General features: G+C 48.9%; 2 protein-coding genes across 8 annotated transcripts in view; one reads left to right on the forward strand and one right to left on the reverse strand.

The window, feature by feature from the left end:
* The first annotated feature begins 691 nt into the window (after window positions 1-691).
* On the forward strand, window positions 692-19375 carry TELO2 (telomere maintenance 2). 4 transcript variants are annotated; one of them, XM_051780491.1, is made up of 21 exons: window positions 835-1020; window positions 1379-1482; window positions 1590-1656; window positions 2218-2286; window positions 2919-3066; window positions 3441-3543; window positions 4295-4363; window positions 5229-5370; window positions 6605-6741; window positions 7481-7569; window positions 8760-8870; window positions 9470-9555; window positions 9816-9907; window positions 10805-10921; window positions 11873-11944; window positions 12466-12636; window positions 13321-13412; window positions 14151-14250; window positions 14758-14822; window positions 15408-15523; window positions 18346-19375. In XM_051780491.1, the coding sequence occupies exons 1-21, from the start codon at window positions 939-941 to the stop codon at window positions 18462-18464; spliced, it is 2151 nt and encodes a 716-aa protein (XP_051636451.1). In that variant the 5' UTR covers window positions 835-938; the 3' UTR covers window positions 18465-19375. The 4 variants fall into 4 exon arrangements, with proteins under 4 accessions (XP_051636424.1, XP_051636442.1, XP_051636434.1 ...); XM_051780464.1 differs by having other exon boundaries at window positions 692-1020; window positions 1379-1656; XM_051780482.1 differs by having other exon boundaries at window positions 692-1020; window positions 1379-1656; window positions 18361-19375.
* IFT140 (intraflagellar transport 140) overlaps window positions 19357-20094 on the reverse strand; it is a 73170-nt gene continuing 72432 nt past the window's right edge. For all 4 annotated transcript variants that reach the window (XM_051779995.1, XM_051779986.1, XM_051779978.1 and 1 more), the window contains exon 30: window positions 19357-19561. In XM_051779995.1, coding sequence (XP_051635955.1) covers window positions 19373-19561 — 189 coding nt within the window. In that variant the 3' untranslated portion in view covers window positions 19357-19372. The remainder of the gene's footprint in view (window positions 19562-20094) is intronic.

Consider the following 20094-nt stretch of genomic DNA (forward strand, 5'->3'; position numbering starts at 1 on the left):
GTCCAGGGGGGCATCACTGGCCTGGCCAGGGAGGGGATTGTCCTGCTCTGCTCTGCCGAGGCGGCCTCACCTGCAATATTGGGGGGCACTGCAATAAAAGAAAAATATGAAGCCATTAGAGTGTCCAAAGGAGGCAATGAAGATGGGGAAGGGCCCTGAGGGGAAGGCATGTGAGGACACTGAGGGCACTTGGCGTTTTCAACTGCAGAAGAGGAGAATGAGGGGAGACCTCACTGCGGTTCCAAATTCCTCAGGTGGGGCAGGCCCTGAGGTCTGCTCAGTGGGGACCAGGGACAGGAGCCAGGGACTGGCCTGGAGCTGTGTCAGGGCAGGGTCAGGTTGGATGTCAGGAAAAGGTTCTTCCCCAGAGGGTGGTTGGGCACTGACCAGGCTCCCCAAGGCTGCCAGAGCTCCAGGAGGGTTTGGCTGATCCTCTGGGGCACATGGTGTGACTCCTGGGGATGGTCCTGTGCAGGGCTGAGGGTTGGACTCGATGATCCTTGTGGGTCCCTTTCAGCTCGGCCCGTCCCGTGACTCTCCCTCAGCGCAGCCCCTCCCCCGCCGGAGGCGCCGGGCTCTTGAAGAGGGGCGGGGCTTGTCTGCAGCTCTACGGGGCTGGCGCCGCTGATTGGCTGTGCGCGAGGCACATGGGCGCCGCTGATTGGCGGCCGCCGAAGGTGGGGGGTGGGGTTTTTCCCTCAGCGCGATGGCGGCGCCGGCGGGGCCGGAGCTGGAGCGCGTCCTGCGCGAGGCGGCGGCGGCGTTGGGCCGGGCGGGGGCCGCAGAGGGCACCGGGCAGGGCCCTGCGGCGGCGCTGGGCGCGGTGCTCTCCGCCCTGTCGGCTGCGGGCGGCCCAGCCGCGCTCGGGGAGCGGGAACGGGCGCAGTTTGGCGCCTTCCTGCGCAGCCTGGCCCGGGCGCCCGGCGCGGCGCGGCCCGATGGCGAGTGGCAGCGCTGCTTCCTCGAGGGCCCGCCCGGCCTCGCCCTCTGCATCCTGCTCGAGGCCCTCGGCTCCGCGGGGTCAGTGTGGCCCCCCAGGGCAGGCGGGCGGGGGTCTAGGGGTGCCCGCCGGGGATGGGGGTGGGCGCGGGGAGCCCTGGGCTGCCCTGAGCCCCCGCACACCCCACACGCGGTACGGGGCGTCCCGCAGTCGCGGGGCTCCTTCAGGCCTGGTTATTGAATGAATGTGCTGAAGCGTTTGGAGACGATACAAAGGAATTAAAATCGCTTTGGTTTTAATTTGATTGTTGAGTAGAATTCAGTGTTAACAGAGCAGCGGTGTTTCAGTGGTGAGACCACAAGTGAAAAGCAATTGCACGCGCATCTTATTTCTGCCATTTGCGAGGGGCAGCGACTTAGAGCAGTCTCTCTCTTCCAGCCCCGGGCTCGCGCCGAGGGAGGCGGCGGCGATGCTGGAGCGGTTCCTGCGGGAGGGGCGGCTGTCGGCGCTTCTGTGGGACGGGTGTCAGCAGCAGGCGCACGGTGGGTGCCCGGAGCAGCAGGACGCCCTGCTCAACAGAATCGTGTGTTTGCCTGAGCACGTGAGCAATAAACTCCAGGGGGAAAATCCGCCGGTGTTCTTCCCGCAGAACTACTTCCCTCTCCTGGGAGCTGCAGTTCTCCAGGTGCTGCAGATGATCTCCGACTCTCTGCGAGGTAAGGAAGGACTGCGCTGGAGGGATGACTTTTCTGAACAAGTGTTTTGTGCATGGACCCCTTGGCTGCTGCTTGAAATACAGATGATGAGTGTTGCAGAACCTCACGTTCCTTCTTCAGGCTATCCTAAAAGCATAAGATCCCAGGGATGAGGAAGATGGCTGAGGCCTTTTGAAATCCCAGTGAAAGCAGCAATCCTACAAGCAATTAAGCAGCAGCATCTGTTCCTAAAGCTTAGTTGGGGTCACTTGGTGTGTGCTGAGGGAATTGTATGGGAGATTTAAATGGTGCTGAATGAACCAGTGGCTTTGTTACCGTCTTGTTAAAAGTTGGGACTGAGCTGCTTTAGCCTTCTGCCTGTCACTGTGTGTAAACAATACTGAGTGCTGGTTTGTGCCTGAAGGCACAAGGTGGTGGACAGAGGAAGAGATGATGCTTGAAGAGAAGTAGTTAATCTGTGTTTTCAGGCTTCAGCACTTGTAGAAGTTTCTGCACTTCCTCCTGAAGGTTGGTTGGGGGATGCTGGCGATGCGCTTGTTAAGCTCCTATCTCTTATCCCAGGTGGCTTGGACTGCTCCATCTCTTTTGTTTCTCACGTCCTGGGGAAGGTGTGCATTCATGGAAGGCAAAGTGAGTGTTTTACAATGCTCTTTTGGGGAGAGGGAAAGTGTTTTAATGTATTAGTGTGGGACCATGACTGGGATGATGACCAATGGAAGGAATGGGAGACTGACCAGTTAATTTGGAGCTGTCCTGAGCTGGGCTGCACAGGCTGCCCTCGGCTCTCTTAAAACCTGAAGGGGAGAGCATCCTCGTCAGGATGAGAATCAGGATGGGGGTCGGGCTCTGCTCCCAGGAAACATGGGATGGGATAAGATGAAACAGCCTCAGGTTGTGCCAGGGGAGGTTTAAATTGGGTTTCAGGAAAAACTTCAGGCCCTGTAATAGGCTGCCCAGGGCAGTGGTGCAGTCACTAAATCCCTGAAGGGATTTAAAAGCTCTGTGGGTGTGGCACTTGGGACATGGTGTAGTGGTGGCACTGCTGGGTTATTGTTGGACTCAATGATCTTAGAGAGCTTTTCCAACCTAAGTGATTCCATGATTCTCTTCTATGATTTCTACTGCAGGAGCAATTTAGAACTGCAAATTGTACATTGCAGTTTTTCATGTTGTCAGGATATTGAAATTTGCAGGCTGACCTTGAGTGCCATTGCCCCAGTGCTGCCCTCCTGGGGTATTTACTGTTTTCTCTTCTGCCACAGAGGAGATTCTGGGTGTTCTGGTGCCCCGCTTGACAGAGCTCACTAAGTCAGACTGCATCTGGCAGAGGATCTGCTGGCGGCTGGTGGAGTGTGTGCCAGAGCGCTGGATGGAGGCAGTGGTCCTTGGCTTTGTGCAGAGAGCACCTGGGTAAGAGCTCTGCTTTCTCCCTGATCCAGAGCAAAGGCTGGAATTTTGTCACAAATACTTGCACAATCAGTGTCTGAAAGGTGCTATGTTTGTGTAGGTGGTTTTTTACAGTGCCATTTCCTGAGAGACTCAAGGGGTAAAGTGGTTGATTGTTGCCTCTCAGGTAGAACCTACACCATTCCTTAAGGATCTACATTGTGGCCTGCAGTGGAAAAACAAGTGAAAACATTCTTTGCCATTACTGGCTCACTGAGTTTAGAGGTGTTCTAGAGACTTGGTTGCAAATAGCTGCTCTCAGTTTTTCCTATGATTAGGAGCAGCATGACAGCAATTGCATGGATCCCTGATGTTTTGTTGTTGACCTGTCTCGCTAGGTCAGATGTCTTGTCCAGATTACTGGGGAACCTGGTTGTGAAGAACAAGAAGGCTCAGTTTGTGGTGACGCAGAAGGTGCTGCTCTTGCAGTATGGCCACACGGTGAGGACTGTGGGGAACAGCACTGCAGGAGTGCCTGGTTTTCCCCAGTGCCAATGTGTTTTTTTTAGCGAAGCTCTTGCTCTTCCTGAGTAAGATGAATTTATTCCAAAATGAGCCCTCAGTCTCTCCACATATGTGCAGCTGTTCACGGACAGAGGAGTGTTATGGGGAGGGAGTGGTGAATGGTTGCTTTGAAATCATGGAGTTCATGTGCTCGCTCAGGGTTGATGGTGATTGGCAGAATTACTGTACTCTTTCTCTGGAACCAAGTGGTTGTTTGCACATGGTTTCAGTGTTCTGGGGAGCTGGAGACATTCAGTTATTTAGAATCTGAAAGAGGAGACTGAAACAACCATAACCCACCCTCGGAGATAAGAATTAGATCAAAGAGATGAGGCAAGGACTGTTGTTTTTTTTTCCTGTGCCCCTAAGTTTGTCACGAGGTGTTAGGAAGTGTTCTGTGGCTTGTGCTACTGTTGTGAGAGATGTTCTCCAGACTTTGTGAGTTCTATGTTTGCCTGGGACTGTGCTGGTTTTATTGGTGAAAACACTGCATTGTATTCCTGTCATGCCTTCCCGTGTGTTTCATCAGCAACTGCATATGTGTGTTTGGTTGTTTCTTAAAATTTGCTTACTTTTCTGTCTCTGAATGTTGTCAGAATGAAGTTTAATGTAGTAAAAACACAGCCCTGTCTGTGTTGGGTGACAGCTTTGTGCCCAGTTAAAGCAAGAGCTGTGGTTCTCGTTGCAGACGGCGGTGCTGCAGAACCTCCTTGGGTACCTGTCCCTGGACAGCCTCCGGCGGGCCCTGCTGCTCAGAGTAAGGGTCACCAATGTCATTGGTGAGGTGTCTGATGGAGAACACTCTGCTCTGTGTGTCTGAGGGGTGCACAGTTCTGGTACTTCTCCAAGACCCTTTGGTTACTGCTGATGAGAGCGAGGGAAGCCCTGACATATCACAAGTAAATAGTGGTACACAAATCAAAGCTTGTTGCGCTGCTGGCATTAGTTTTTTGTATTTAACTGGTAAATTGTCTTCCAAGTAGCAAAACTAATGAGGCTTGGATTCTGACTGATGTTCCATGTCCTCTGTCCTTCTCAGCTTCCTCTCTCACCCTGTTTGTGTGGCTGAGCCGGTGGCAGCAAGGGATCAAGTTGGTGGAGAGCTGTCTGTGTGCCAAATGGTTGATGCTTCAGAATCTCTCTCATCTACATTTTTCTCAGTGGGGATGGCAGATATTTTTCCTCTCCAAGTCAGCAGTGTGATGGAACTTCTGTGAAATTTGCGTATCTGGAAATCTCTACCATTTTGTCAAATAATTTTTTTCCCACTGGTTACATGTTCTGAAATGATCTGGAAGTACTGAAAGCTATTTAAAATTGGACTAAAACCAGATAAAACAATATGCTATCATACTGAGTTTTGAAAATAATACACATTGCTTTGCATATAATATTTATTTATCAGAAATAAACATTTATAATTTTTAAATTTAAAACCCCATTATATTTAACAATATCTTAAATGAAGGTCAAATGGAGTTCTTAGGTGGTCAAACACAGTATGCTTTGGGCCCTGAAATACAAAGTTAGCTCTGTTTGTAGGGAGACTAAAAATGTTCTTCAAGAAATTACTTCTGTGTAGAAAAGATCCGTTTCAAGCCAGCCTGAGTTCTCTGATTCAGGTGCTGCAGGAGCTGTTGGAGACCTGGGGCAGCAGCAGTGCTGTGAAACACTCACCACCCGAGCAGCAGCTGTATATTAGCAAGGCCATCCTCATCTGCCTCTCCCACCTGAAGGAGCCTGAAATCGAGAGCTGCAGACAAGGTGAGGTCCTGTGAGAAGCAGAGCTTAGATTTGTTTAGCAGAGAGTCTTACTAGGAGTAGAAAAAGATCTCATTCTGATCTGTGGATAAGCACAATGGCCCCACCTTCTCCTTGGCAAACAGGGTAACCTGTTGGAATCCTCTTTTGCATTGACATGATATAATTCCAAGTGCATAGCTTTAAGTTATGGAATTGGAGAAGCTTATCTTTGCCCTAAGGGTCTTAACTGAGCAGTGGTTTAGGAACCCCAAAGTTTTGTCACAGGAAAACAAGGGTTGACTCTGGGACTAGTGAGAGGAATGGTGTGATTTGAGCTTAACCGTGGAGCATGGGTACAACTCCAGAGGGGATGGGGAAGGTATCTGAGGGTTTGGTTGGTGTCTGACTGTCCATTTGCGTTTCTCTGTGTCACTGCTCCACTCACCTGAGCTGAGCAGGGATAGTGAGTCACTGGCACAGACCTCCTGTTCTCTGTTCACACAGTGTGGAGCTCACTGGGGTCCTGGTCTAAAATCTCCGCTTTTGTTGCAATAAAAAAAGTGCTGTACAATGTCTAGAGTTACTTCTCTGTGTGTGTGGCTCATGGGGGGTGCAAAGGTTGCCTTCAAGACTTGCTCATCTCTTTCATTCTGGAATTAACTGTTCTTTAGATGAATAAGTGACCTGATATGTACTAACAGTACTGTAGTTTTATAGTCAGTTTTTTTATCTGACAGCTTTTGAAAAATAAGCTTTCTGTGATGAAGGAGGTCAGTCTGACAGCAGTAAGCCTGCCTGGTAAAGCTGACAGCCAGCATCTTCTGTGGGCTGAGAAATACTTGTGTCATCTGCCTGTTTGAACTTACCCAAGTGGTTGGGGAAATCTCTCTCTCCGATTATTGTACTGGTCAGAACCTGTAGCTTCCTCAAAACATGGTTTTTTATTTAAGTGACTTCAAAGAACTCTAAAACCAAACTAAAGATTAACTTGACTTACCATCCTTTTTACGTTTCAGCAAAAAACAAAATATTGCAAATTCAGAATATATTGTAATGTTTTGTTGACTTTGTACCCCATGGAAGGGCCAGGGCCTCCTGTGCTGATGCTGAAGGGCAGTGCTGCCACTGCAGAGGTGGAAGGCACAGTTCATGGGCTCTTTCTACCCAGTGGTGAGTGGGTAAAACTGCCCTCAGGAAAGATGGGTGTTCGTTTCTGTCACTGTTTCATGCACCATTTGTTGGTTGTTTTTTTCAGAGCTTCTCACAAGCATGATGGAGGGTGTGAAGTGCCACTTGGACAGCAGTCTGCCACAGCTCCGGCGTCTGGGAATGGTGGTGGCAGAGAGCATCAGCTCCAAAATAAACACGGAGGGGCCTGTCCTGAAGTTTGAGGTGAAGGTTTTAATGAAACTTATGACTGATGTGTGGGGCTTAGAGGAAATAAAAGCTTTAAACCATGTGATCAGGGCATTTTAGCACTTTTTTTATCTGGAAATAAGGAGGGACAGCAGCACCTTCAAAAAGAGAGGATATCTGTTTACAGAAAACAATTGTATAGGAAATGGTCGGGTGGCTGAGGGTGACCTTAGGAATCCAATCTGCTGCCAGAGTTCAGAGTAAACTGTTGGTAATAAAAGAGGTTTACCACATTGTATGAGGGAATCAGAATCTGACCCATAGGAGTTGAGAGGGAACTTCAAACCTAAACCAGTAGTGAGCATTTAGTCCCTGATATGGTGGGAAGACCTGCTCTGAACTGGGATTTTCAAAACTGATGTGGAGATACATGCTCTGCTCTTTCCAGTAGAATTTTTGTGACTTATCTGATTAAATCACATTAATTCTTTAAAAGCCTGCAGCATCCCTCATGTCACATTGCCATTTTTTAAATGTTTTAAAGATGGAAATAACATTCAGACAGGGTGTGATCAGGTACTGTTGTTAAATACAGGGACAAAGATTACATATGCAGAATAAATACAGTGCTGCTGGCAGTACAGGGATTGAAACAAATGGAATTGGTGGGGGTTCATCTGCTCGTGGTTCAGTCCATGTGCAGTACAAGGGTGAAATGTTGTATGTCATATCTGCAATAAATAAGAGTGCCGCAACAGTTATTCTGAATGTCTAGTATGAAGAAGATGATGAAACAAGAGAATTGAGGTCCCTTCTGGTACAGACTCCACCACTGTGTGTTGTCCCCAGCCTTCCAGGTGATGAGTAAGTTATGGCTACTGTTCATGCCATCTTTTTGCCCTTCTCCATGTCTTTTTTGAGTTACAAGTGAGAACTGTGTACAGTATTCAAGATGTTTTATATGTTCTTAAGCATTATAATGTACCTTCTTCTTACAGTGCAGTGTAGTTATATTAAATTCATAATTCCAATGGTAGCATGTATTAAGAGAGCCTGTTTGATAGGTGCACATAGTGAAACTGTGGTGCGGGGGTCTTGTGTGCCCTTGGGTGCAATTAAATGGGGGTTTCTGTTTGCATCTTGGAAATGTGGCATTTGGGCCATGTGCCCCCAGCCATGACAAAAATCTGCTGCATCTGTCAGTGCTCTGAACTTCCAGGGCATCTGCTGAGGCTCTTGGAAGCACTCGGTTTGATCAGCAGAGCAATGAAGCACTTCATGTTATTAGCAGATGAAGATGCCCAGCACTCCAGGGAAGTACAAAACATTTATTGCTCGTGTTCCAGGGGCATGACCAGCATAGACAGCTTTTGAGAAGCAGAGAGATGAAAGGACAATGGCAAAGTCCACAGAAATACACAGACACAGGAAAAATATTCTCAATTATTGTATTCATCCTATTAGCAATAGTGAAAATTTTTTTTTCCCATTTCATAGAATCATGGGATGGTTTGGGTTGGAAGAGACCTTATTGCCCATCTCCTTCCACCCCCCTGCCATGGGCAGGGACACCTTCCACTAGCCCAGGTTGCTTCAAGCCCTGTCCAACCTGACCTTGAACACTCCCAGGGATGGGGCAGCCACAGCTTCTCTGGGCAACCTGTGCCAGGGTCTCACCACCCTCACAGCCAGGAATTTCTTCCCAGTATCCAATCTAAACTTAGTTCAGTTTCATTCACAGCTCCAAATCTGGTGCAGGTCAGTGTGATTTGCTATCACAATCTTTCCTTAGCAGTCCCAGGTACAGGGGAGTGCAGGGGAACACAGCAAATGAGCCAGTTTAATTTTTGTTATTCACTGCTCTTCTGTTAAGAGATTCTGCTTTTCTCCCTTTATCTCATTCTCCTTCCCAGGACTTTTTTCCTGCCAAGCTGACTGTGAGACTGCAGCAATTCTGTTCTGTTCAGGCACCAGGGGTTGGTGGGGTGGGGAGTTTCTTCCTTGTGAGTAAGGACTGTTACTGTGTTCATTTTAAAAATTCTTGTTCCTCACAGCAGGAGTGAGAAAGCAGGTGCTGCACTGCCATTGGTACCAGAAAGTAACAAGAAATCCCAGACAGCAGCCCCTGTGATGCCAGATAAGGAGTCAGATGCTGAGCTTGACAGGTATGGGGCAAGAAACAAGGAGGAAATGGAAAATAAATGGCAGATGTGGGGAGAAGGGAGCTTTCAGTACCTGCATTTCTTGGCAAATGTGATTTCTGACCTTGTTGAGCTGAGTGATTTGCAGCAGAGCAGGGCTTTGCATAAGAAATTGAGTCAATAAATTAAGCACAGCCCACATTGTGTGCAGCCACCATATGTATTCCATTTGACTTAGATACATGTTTCCTGGACATTGTGAATGTATTTACCCATTTTAATAGTGGATCTGCCATATTCTGTCACTATATAAAGAAATATGTCAATACATATGTCAATATATAAAGAAATCTCAAGAGTCAGCTTCTTGGTCACCTGACTCCTTCCTGCCCTGGACCAGGAGATCCAATTGCAGATCTGGTCACAGAACTGCTCTTTCCCTGAGAAATTCCTAGAGTTCCTAAGGACCCCTCTCAGGCCAGGCTTCAGCAGTGCTGCTGGGTGATGCAGGAGTGGTGGTGTTATGGCAGTGTATGTGCTGGTTCTTTCTCTTTGTGTCTAACTGGGGAAAGCCAGAACATCTGCACCCCATAAACCAACCCCTGCCTTTATTTCTTTTCCAGTGATGATGACCTCGTCCCTTATGACATGTCAGAGGATAAAGAGCTGAAGATTAAGGCTCCTGTGTATATCCGAGACTGCATTGAAGGTAGGAGATTTTGGGCTGAGTCGTCATCTGTTTTTTACCAGGTGTGGGGAGAGTGATCTCTGTGCAGGTTTATTTTTTCTGAGCTAATTTGAAGAAGCTGTAGGATTTTTGAGTAGTTTCAGTTTAGTTCCTGGTGCTGGTCATGCTGGGTCAGTGGTACCTGCCTGTACCAGGACAAACCATTGGCAGCAGGAAGTTGGGGTATGTACACCAAGCACAGCAGAGTTAATAACTTTTATTTGTCTTTTGATTACCTTCAGTTCTGACAGGATCTGAAGATGTGGACAAATGGGAGGCTACAGTCAAGGCTCTTGAGAGCTTGATTCGGAGGAATCCAGCAGCAACAAGAGAGGTGAAGTAGCAGAACCCAGGTTACCAGTGGGCTGCAATACCAGAGGGCTGTCATGAGGAGATGAGATGTGCCAATGGAGCAGCAGGCCAGGCTAATGTGTACCTGGGTTTAATGTACACATTCCCAAGCTTTCAACTTGGGAAGGGAAATAGATGGAAGTAGTTGCCTTGAAGGTGAGGCTCTGGAGCACAAAGAAACAAAGAATTAGCAAAGGTGCTGGCAGCCCCATGGTATCCAGCAGCTTCAGCACTCAAAATGAAATGTGCTGTGAGGAGAGCTTGCCTGTATGAGGAAGCTCCATGGTTTGTGCTGGGCAGGAAAAACATCAGAAATGCAGATTACGGAGCAACTATGTTGGATTTTGAAATGAAATTCAATTTAATTGTTAATCCCCAACAAAAAGGGAGGTAAAATCAAATGGACTTTTCCCTTTTTGCTTGTAGAAGCATAATGTCTTCTGAGGGGAATAGTTGGATTGTATGGTCAAGATGAAAAGCTCAGGTGAGAGGAACCTGGGACAAGGTCACTGTGCAAAGAATGCTCACCGCCACCTGTTAGTGAACACTTGAAGGTGGCAGAGACACAGGCTGAGAAACGGGAGGGGTGTGGTCCTGTACCCTTAACCCATCAGCTATCCTGTGTCATGATGCCACCACTTCTCCAGAAAGCCCAAGTGAATCCGGACAGAGAATTGGCAGACAGGGGGGTTGCTCAGGGTTTTGAGAAATCTGTCTTGATGGCATTTGGTTTAATGTGTTTTCTCTCCCTCCTAAGTGATGGACATGTTGCCTATATGGATTGTCTTGGTTTAAACATTAGAAATGGTGTGTAAAGGCCATGAGAGAAAAAAAAAAAACACCATCAGAGATTTGATTCCTTTTTTCGTATTTTGAGCAGGTTAGTGTGGAGCTGGCAAAAATATTATTGCATTTGGAGGAGAAGACCTGCATTGAAGGCTTTGTGGAGCTCCGTCAGAGAGCTCAAGTAGCTGTTTTAACCACAGATCCAATACCTGTGAGTCCCTCTTACTGCTTTCTTTTTTCCATTTGAGGCACAGGCAAAAATTGGAAGCAGCTGAAGTCTCTTGCTGGTTTGATAGAGGCAGCTCCTTGTCAGTGGGGTAGAACAGGTAGATCAGGTCTGACATTTATGCAGCTGAAGAATCTGCAAGGAGTGACTGAACCAACAGGAAAGAGAAAACTGTCAGACTGGAGGGACTGTTTGAGGCTGTTGGTAAGAGTGTACCTGACAAGGCAGGTTAGATAAGGACTTGTTGTACTGAAGGGTGTCACATAGAGGGGACCTGAGGCACAAAGGGCTTCTAGAGAGAAAGACTTCACTGGTGATTGTAATCATGGAATCACAGAACTGTTTGGATGGGAAGGGACCTTTAAAGCTCACCTCGTTCCACCCCCTGCCATGGGCAGGGACACCTTCCACTAGCCCAGGTTGCTCCAAGCCCTGTCCAACCTGGCCTTGAACACTCCCAGGGATGGGGCAGCCAGAGCTTCTCTGGGCAACCTGTGCCAGGGCCTCACCACCCTCACAGCCAAGAATTTCTTCCTTACATCCAATCTAGATCTGTCCTCTGCCAGTTTAACACCTTTACCCTTCATCCTATGAGTACAGGCCTTGGTAAAAAGCCTCCCTCTATCTTTCCTATAACCCTCTTTAAGTACAGAGAGGCCACAGTGAGGTCTGCTAGCTGTCATGGCAGTTTTTTGGGTGCTTCTGTATAGGAGGGACAGAAAAATTAGAAAGTCCCATTTGCCATTTACTTCTTTTGGGAGAACCTGGAAATGTCTGAATTTCCCCTGTTTACACAGCATGTCTCTTCCCTTCCCTTGGAAGCCTGTCATTACTTCACAGGAAGCGGGCCCTGTGAAATGAAATGCTTTTAGAGTTAGTGGGAAGGCTGTTTCCAACCTGGGTCTGCGTTCACTGTACCCTGATTTTTCTGTACAGGTTTCAAAGTACTTGACCTCCCAGTTCTACTCTCTTAACTACAGTCTCCGTCAGCGCATGGACATCCTTGATGTGAGTGTTCTCACTTCCCACTTGCCTTTGTCTGTTGCACCAGTGCTGAGGTGTAATGGGGTTACCTTTCATTCCTCATGGGAGGAGGCAGAGGCAGGGGAATCTCTACATTTGTATTTGTGCCTGGCATTCCCCTCTTGTTCCTAACCCTGCTACACTCCATGACACAGGGATGCCTCCCCCTAGAACGCAAAGCATTTGTTGGGCATTTGCCTGGGAGAAGCCACAGTTTCCTTTCCCTTCATCAGCCTGTTCTGTCTTCCTTTTCTGAAAGAAAATCTACCCATGACTCCTTCCACACCTCTGTTTGAAGGAGCTGCTGCTCTGCTTCAGGGCTCAGTGACCAAGTGCTTGGTCAGTGCTTCGAAGCCAGGTGGCTTTTGGGGTTCAGTTCCCTGCTGTTCTTCACTCTAAACCTGTTGTGCCTTTCTGCCTTGTTGCTCCTGTCAGTTTGGGTGCAGGGGACTGTTGTTCCCTAGGGGTTACCCCTTTTTAACTGAACATCTCTCTGTTTCATCCAGGTATTGGTTTTGGCAGCTCAGGAACTGTCCTGTCCCAAATTCCATGGGAAGCCCAAGCATTCTGATGCCCAAAAACCTCGTATCCAGCTCCTTCCTGGAAATGACAGCTCTAAGGACTGGAGAAGAATTGTTGATGAGAGGATCAAAAGCAAGACTCGGAGATTTGCTACGGTGAGGCCAGGGCAGAAACAAACTAAGGTCAAATCCAGCAAAAATAGGGACACTCAGACCTGCTGTAGTTCTGTCTGGAAAGAGCAAAAACCCATGAAAGTGGGCCCAGTCCAAAGGAAAACTCTGTAACTACTAATATAAATGTATCTTGGTATCTGGCTGAATCTTTTGGTGCAGAGTACCAATTCCTGCAGTTCTCTCCCAGTAGGGAGAGGAAAATAAACCTAGAACTCCTTACCTGGCTTTGAGAGATAGTGGCTGTTCTGAGCTTGTCTGGCCGCTGCAGGGAGCTGTGACTGCACCTCACAGATCCCAGACTAGCTGCCTCTCGACTGGACTGCCTCAGCCTTCCTATTTTCCAGGGAGATAAACTGATGACAGTTTCCTAGTTCCCAGAATTCCCCTGTGGTTCAGCCTGGAGAGTTTGCTTTCCAAAACTCCTTTATCCCTTGCTTGTTCCTGTTCCTTATATCTAACCCAGCAGTACTGAGCTATATTGTACTGAAATGTTTAGATGTGGAGAGGATCTGAAGTGGGAAGTGAGCAATCCAGTCAGGAAACTGGTAGCCATGGGTCTACAAGCAGTGGCTGGCTGCAAGGAATCTGTTGTCATGGTAGTGTCCAGTGAAGTGGAAGAGCTGGGTGCTGCATCTTGTGTCTAGACTTCATTTTTCTCTTGGACAGCGTCAGTGTCACGTGGAACCGGCTTCCAGCCCAAACCAGTTCAGTTCTGTTGCTGGGCACTTCTTCTTTCCATTGCTTCAGCACTTTGACAGGTGAGTGTGAACACCTTGGGGTATGGGTATGGCAACTGCCAGAGTAAACCTTTCTGCTTGTTCTCTTGCCTCAGAGCAGCAGGCTAAAGCCCAGGAGCTGTGCAGGAGCCCAGTGACACTGCACTGACACCAGGGTCATTCACAGAGCTTGGAAAGGCCTGTGGGGCAGGCATGTGTAGGACCCTGAAGAAATGAGATCCATCACGAGGGATAATCTCACAGACAAGTGATTTTGGCAGCACCACACCAGTTGTCTTGGCTGAGCCTCCACTGTGGGAGGTTCACACAAACCACAGAGCTCAGACTGCAGTCTGGAACCAAAGTTAACTCTGTCTCAGGTGGAGGCTGTATAGGACACAGGACATGGTCAGTTCCTTAAGTCTTTGCTAACCTAAGAAGGCCAAGTAATCGATTCCATGATAATCAGGATTATTGTAATACTAGTTGTAAGGGTATGGCAGTGGGGGCAGTTTTTGCCTGCAGGTCTTTCCAAGTAAGCCTGTTGGTGAAATGAGTGATAGCTGCTGTAAGAGTAGAGGATATTGCTGTGGGAGATACTGGACTGGGATAAAAGATGAGAGCAAACAGCCATGGGCTGTGTTAATCTGGTAGTGACTGTACAATGACTGTTGTAGGGATTCAGCCTTAAGGGGAACAGTTCCCCCTGCATAACTCCCCAGCTGTTCCAAAGATGTACTGATCAGCCTTCTCACTGCTACACGACTCTGTGTCTTGCAGGCCTTTGACAACATTTGATCTCCTGGGGGAAGATCACTTAGTCCTTGGAAGGCTGGTCCACACTTTAGCAGTGCTGATGTACTTGGCTGTCAACGCTGTGGTAAGGAAGGGCAGAGAGCAGGGGAGTCTTCCAGCCTGGGAACTCGAGGTGCCTTCTGGAACAGCAGTGCTCTGGGGCCTGCTGCACTGGGCTGGCAGCAACTCTGCTGTTGTGTGGGCTGAGAAGCTGTGAAAGGGGCTGGGACAAATCAGTCAGAAAAGAGACATTGGATTCAAGCCACCCTTGCACTATCTTTTGTAGAAAAACTGTGAGCTTCTTTGGGTGGTTGAGCACATCATTTCAATTTGCTGCCAAAGTTTCCTCATCTGTAAAATGCATTTAATTGTAGCCCTGATCTTTACAAAATCTTTGTTCAAGGAGCATTTGGACAATGCTCCCAGGCACAGGGTGGGATTGTTGGGGTGTCCTGTGTGGGGCCAGGGGTTGGACTCGATGATCTTTGGGTCCCTTCTAGCTCAGGACATGCTGTGACTCTGTGAGCAGTGTGTCTCTGTGGGGTGGTGTGGATGGGAAGGTGTTCAGTGCTGTCACAACCCTCTTTTGCAGGCAGTGACAGCAATGGGAAAGGCACTGCTGGAGTTTGTTTGGACTCTGCGTTTCCACACGGACTCGTGAGTTACTCTAGTTGTGTACTTTCATTTTTAAAGATCAGCTGTGAGCCAGTCTCCAGCCATGGTTTGTCTTTGTGCAAGACTAGCACCTGACTCAGGGTGTCAGAGACTTAATGCAATAAGTCTCTGCTCTCCTCCAGCTGAGTGTAATGCCAGACCAACACATGAACTTGGCTGATGTCTTCCAGTGTGGCAGTACAGCCGTTACCTATAGAAAGCTTGACAAATTTCCTGACCACCACAGATGAAACCATGTGATGGTTTCATCTGTGTTTACTCAGGGAGCTCAGAAAACTATAGGTTCAATTCTAGCATTCAGCCTTGGAAAGGAATTAAGACATGTAGCCAAAAGGCTGTAAACATCCAGTTTCTAGTTTGATCTCAGACTTGTCCAGGGCTCTCAATTACACCAAACTCTTGCCCCACAGCATGCCAGGGGCTCTGGATGTGGGCACGCTGCTAGCTGGTGCATGATTACACCACTAATCAGCAGGAATGTGGCAAAAGTCATCATACCTTTTGAAACTGGAGAGCTCCTGAGGTGAGGAAATCAAGGTGCAGGCTCTAACCAGTTCTTCTCCACAGGTATGTGCGCCAGGGCCTCTTGTCCTGTATCTCCTCCCTGCTCCTCAGTGTCCCTGCAGAGCTGCTTCTGGCAGACATGACAGAGGAACTGTTGGAGACTCAGTCCTGGCTGGGAGGTAAGACATGGTGGGGTAGACCAGTGCTTTTCAGGTTAGTGGTGCAGTCTGTGTGCAGCATCTCTTTGATTGTGAGGGCAGCAGTGATGCCCTGGCATTGTGCACCAGAAATTTGCATGATCAGCAAGTGGCAGAGCACCCTGTGTGCTGCAGGGGTTCAGTACCCAGGTACCTGAGGCATAAGCCAAGAGCTGTGTGTGGCATTTCAAACTGTGACTGTCCTCACAGGCCAATGAAAAAAATCCCCAGAGGTGTTCTGGGCCCCCTTTCTCTGTCTGAGCATCCAACCACCCACCCAGGAGGGGGGGGTTGTTAGTGCTACAATCAAGAGGAAGAGGAGCATGGCTCCATCTCTCACTTCCTATTGCTGATGGAAAGAACAATCTACACTGCGCCCAGTGCACTCGAGGTCAACACAAGCTGTGTCCTTGGGTTCTGCACAGATCAGTGCTCGGGTACTGCAGGGAGCTGGAGCTAACAGAGGAACTAATGCTGAAGCCTCCACTGTGTTCTCAGGGTGACTCCTATGACTCCCTGGTCTGGTTTCCTTCACCATTCTCTCTCTTGGTGTGTGGCTTCCCACAGGGAGCAAGCAGGAAGCGACACTGACCCAGCCAGGCTCTGATCCTGGCAGGTTGGGGAGCTCTGTGCCCTTTGAAAGGAAGAGCTGCCTTGTGGGGCCCAAGACTTCACTTTTCCCATGACATGGTGTGCTCTCAGGAATCTGCTTGTCTCTGCAGTTAACACTGCTGTTACCAAGTGCAGCCTTTCAGGAATGCATTTCCAGCATGAGGAGCTGCATAATCTGTTTTTAATGAGTTATTTTGGGGAGGAGGAGGATGAGAGAACTAGTAGTAGCTTCTCATGGCTGTAGGGAGTGTAATAGCCATCTCTTTACATGTAGTGCTTTTGCAGGAAAACTACATAATTTATCCTTGTGGAAATGAGTGCAGGGCAAGATCACAGTTGTGGGTAATACCAGAGAAGGGAAAACTGCTGTAGGAATCGTTCAAAAACCTTAAAGAATTCAACTCAGCTCCACCTCTGCTCAGATGCAATTTAAAGGGCTTCTAGAGCTGCTTCCTGGAACACCCCAGCTTCATAGGCTGTGCCTTTGCTGTTTGTTCTAAGGTTGTTGGTAAAATGGCTGCACAGGGAGGCACTGGGTCCTCCCTGCTGATCCTACAGGTCAAATCTGACACTGGAGTCCTCCTTCTGTGCCTGAATCGCAGGTCTGAGGTCACGAACTTGCTGTTTCTTCATGACTCTTCCAGACAAGATTTGCAAGAGGTGGTGTGTGTTAGCTGTGCTGTAGCTGGGAGTGACAAGCTGCCCTGCACAGGAGCCTCGTGGCTGCTTTGGGTTTCGGATTAAAGCCCTGCCTTTCTCCTGCCATGGCCAAAGCACAATGATGAACACTGGGATAGGAAATTTTATCCATGAAGTGTTGAGTAGAAATCCACAAATCTGCTTCAGTTTGTTGTCACACCAGGGCCTACACAGACTGCTGTAGTGACCCTGGGACTGTGTCTGCCCTTCAGCCTGCGGACTGTCACCAGAACTGTTCACAGTGTGGACTAAGAAACTACTTCAGTCACTGTCATGGCATTGTCTGCTTACTGGATGCTTTGGGACATTTCAGCTGGGGGGGAGAGGTGAGAATCCACCTTGCACTTGTCCATCGTTGCCCTTAGTGCCATGCTGAACCTACTGGTGAGCAGCCTGATTGTTCCTAGGGGAGGGAGGGAATACCTAAACACTTCTAGGAAACAGTTCCTTTGACTCCTCAGCAGCTGCCTTTGAGGGAATTCCCCACCCCTTGCAAGTGCCGTGGAGCTGTGTCATGGCTAAGTGTGGTTTATGTCAGGACCCAAAGGATACTCTGGTGCCCTGTGCCTCCCCTGCCGTGCCAGCAGTGCCAGGTCCAGGCTCACAGAACAGAAACAGCACCAGCAGCACTGTGAGCTTCTGAGCTTGTTCCAGTCTGCCTTGTAACCTCCCCTTTTGCCTTCTGTAGAGGGAGCATGGAAGCAGCATGGGGCAGCTCTCCCTGTGTTATAAATAGCCCCACTCCATGGCCATGAGTCATGTGTTTGGGCTGCCAGTGCCGGGCTCCTAGCACAGGCTCGTGCGTACAGGATATCCTCACACAGGCTCCCCGCTCTCCCAGGCTCCCCTGCTCAGACATCCTGCATGCATCCTGGTTGTTACTTTGCAGGCCTGTTAAGGGCCCCTGGAATAACAGCTGCTGGGAACAGCCTCATGCCTGCCCTAACGTGCTGCATAACATGTGGAAGAACTCATTTATCAGAGGACTGGTCTCTCAGAACGGAGAATGTGCTGAACCTTGGGGCCTGCCTCCTTTCCCCATTGGAATGGCAGCATGACCCCAAATTCAGGAGGAAGCACTGACCATTTTGGATTGGAGGAATGGCAGAATGGAGACTTTAGGCTTTGGAGAAAGTGGATTTCTAATTGCAAGCTGCATTCACGCTTGTAGCTCAGCTGTACCAAGGTTACGTGTAGCTCGAGGGCAGAAGTACAAATTCTGGCACGGAGGTTATCCCATGGAGTCCAGGATCAGACAGTGTCTATAGTGTTTCAACCCAACTATTTGTTTCTCCTACAAGACTGACCAGCGCACTGTCCTGTGTGGCACTCAGGGCTTGGCTGAGTTCATGCTGCTTTAGATGATCAAGTTTGTGCATCTCTGCCTTCAGGCCTAGTGCAGTTCTAGCCCAGCCACAGGTGCAAATGCTGTTGTGTTTAGTCCTGTGATTGTCAGAGATAGTGAGAAGTACCCATTTTCCAACTCTCAGCAGCTGCTTCTTTTGCAGATATGGTGGAGAAAGATCCTGATGGGGACTGCAGGAGGCTGGCCCTGCAGAACTTGCTGCTCATGGAGAACCTGAAAAAGAAACTTGAAGCTGTCCCTTCCTAGCTGAAAGGGTAACAGAAGTGGCCTTTAGCTCGTGCTCTTGCCAGCTGGATGTGTTTGGGCACTGCTGGGGCCTCTTCAGCAGTCACCTGGCGGGAGGAGAGGAAGAAGGGGGAAGGGTGCTGAGCTGTGAACCAGCAGGTCTGACTTGACATCTGGACTTTGTAGTGGAGGCCAATTGAGTGAGCTCTTGGTATCCGGTACAGCGAGTACAGATGCAGGAAGGCAGCGAGCACTGCCATCCTCCCCCAGCCCCCACCCAGCTATTTATAACCCTGGCAGGTCTGAGCACTCAGCTAAAAATACGGGGAAGATCTCATGGAGCCTTCTTGTCAGACAAACAGGAGGGCTGGGGACGGCCACTTGCCACTCTGACCTGCCCCTGACAAAGGCTCCTGCACCCCTGAGCAGGCAGTTTGGGGTGACAGCTGTTGGCCTGCTGCTGGAAGGGGTGGCATGGAATGGCACTGCTGATGGGATGCAAACACTGGATAGCTACACTGAACTGCTGAAAATGTGCTGGACCTAACTAACATTCAGATTTTGACCTTAAAATCTTCCCCGCTCTTCTTCTCCGAAAGCAATTTAAAAACTTTATATTCACCCCAAGTTTTGAAGCAAGTCACAAAACATGAAAAAGAAAAATCATTTAAGCAGTTCTTACTGGTTTTTTTCTGTCTCAAATTTATTAAAATACTAAAGCCAGGTTTTTAACAGGATGTACACATGAACCTCTGTATGTTGTGTTTGAGAGAGCCTATTAACTCCAATACTGTTGCTTGTACAGTCAAGCAGGAAAACTAAATTCCTTGGTAATAACCAAAAAGCCCTGTGGCAGCAGCACGTGACTGATCCGGGACCCCTAATGAGGGTGCAATAAAAGACCTGGCATTAAAGTCAGCTTTGCAGTGTCAGGAGTTCTCCACTTCATCAGCCACTTCTTCTTCCACCTCCCTGTTGTCTGTGTGTGCTGGAGCCAGGGCTGGGCTTAGGGGCACGCCTGCCCCTCGGTGCACGGCCTCCAAGGTCTCTGGGGACACGAAGTAGCTCAGGTGGGAGGCTGGAATTCTCTTCTGCATCTCTTCCAGGCAGCGGTAAGCCTAAAGGAATGCAAAGATCACTGTCAGGGCTGCAGTGCTACAGGCCCCAGTAATCCATTTAATGTGCTTTTCACATCAGAAATGAGGTTAATCAGCACAGCTGGAGGAACTTGCCCTTGGCATCCTCACCTTCCATCACAGCAGCAGGTCACAGTTCAGTGGGAGCACTGGGGGGGTGTGGCACATCTGCCCTGAAGGAGTGATTCACCATTTCCTCAAATAACTGCAATTTTACAGTTTGCTTTTTTCTCTGGCCAGGTGGCAAACACAGTGTGGTGTGATTGCTGAGGCACTCACCCAGACAGACCCTCTGTTCTCATAACTGGGAATGCTTAAGAATCCACCACCATTTTTGCTCTGTGTGATGGGAGCTTTCTTTTTCTCTTTGCATCCCATGAAGTGAAAAATACGGATGTAGTTCCTGAGCTGTGCCCCACCCCGCTGTGCAGTTCAGCTCCTGCTGTGGAATGCCTACCTCTGTGAGAGCCACGCTCCACCAGGCTGCACAGGTGTACAGTATGGGCTCTGTAGGT

Source organism: Manacus candei, unplaced genomic scaffold (assembly GCF_025592945.1).
Source record: "Manacus candei isolate 608988 ecotype Guabito, Panama unplaced genomic scaffold, ASM2559294v1 h1tg000002l, whole genome shotgun sequence".
Taxonomy (NCBI): domain Eukaryota; kingdom Metazoa; phylum Chordata; class Aves; order Passeriformes; family Pipridae; genus Manacus; species Manacus candei.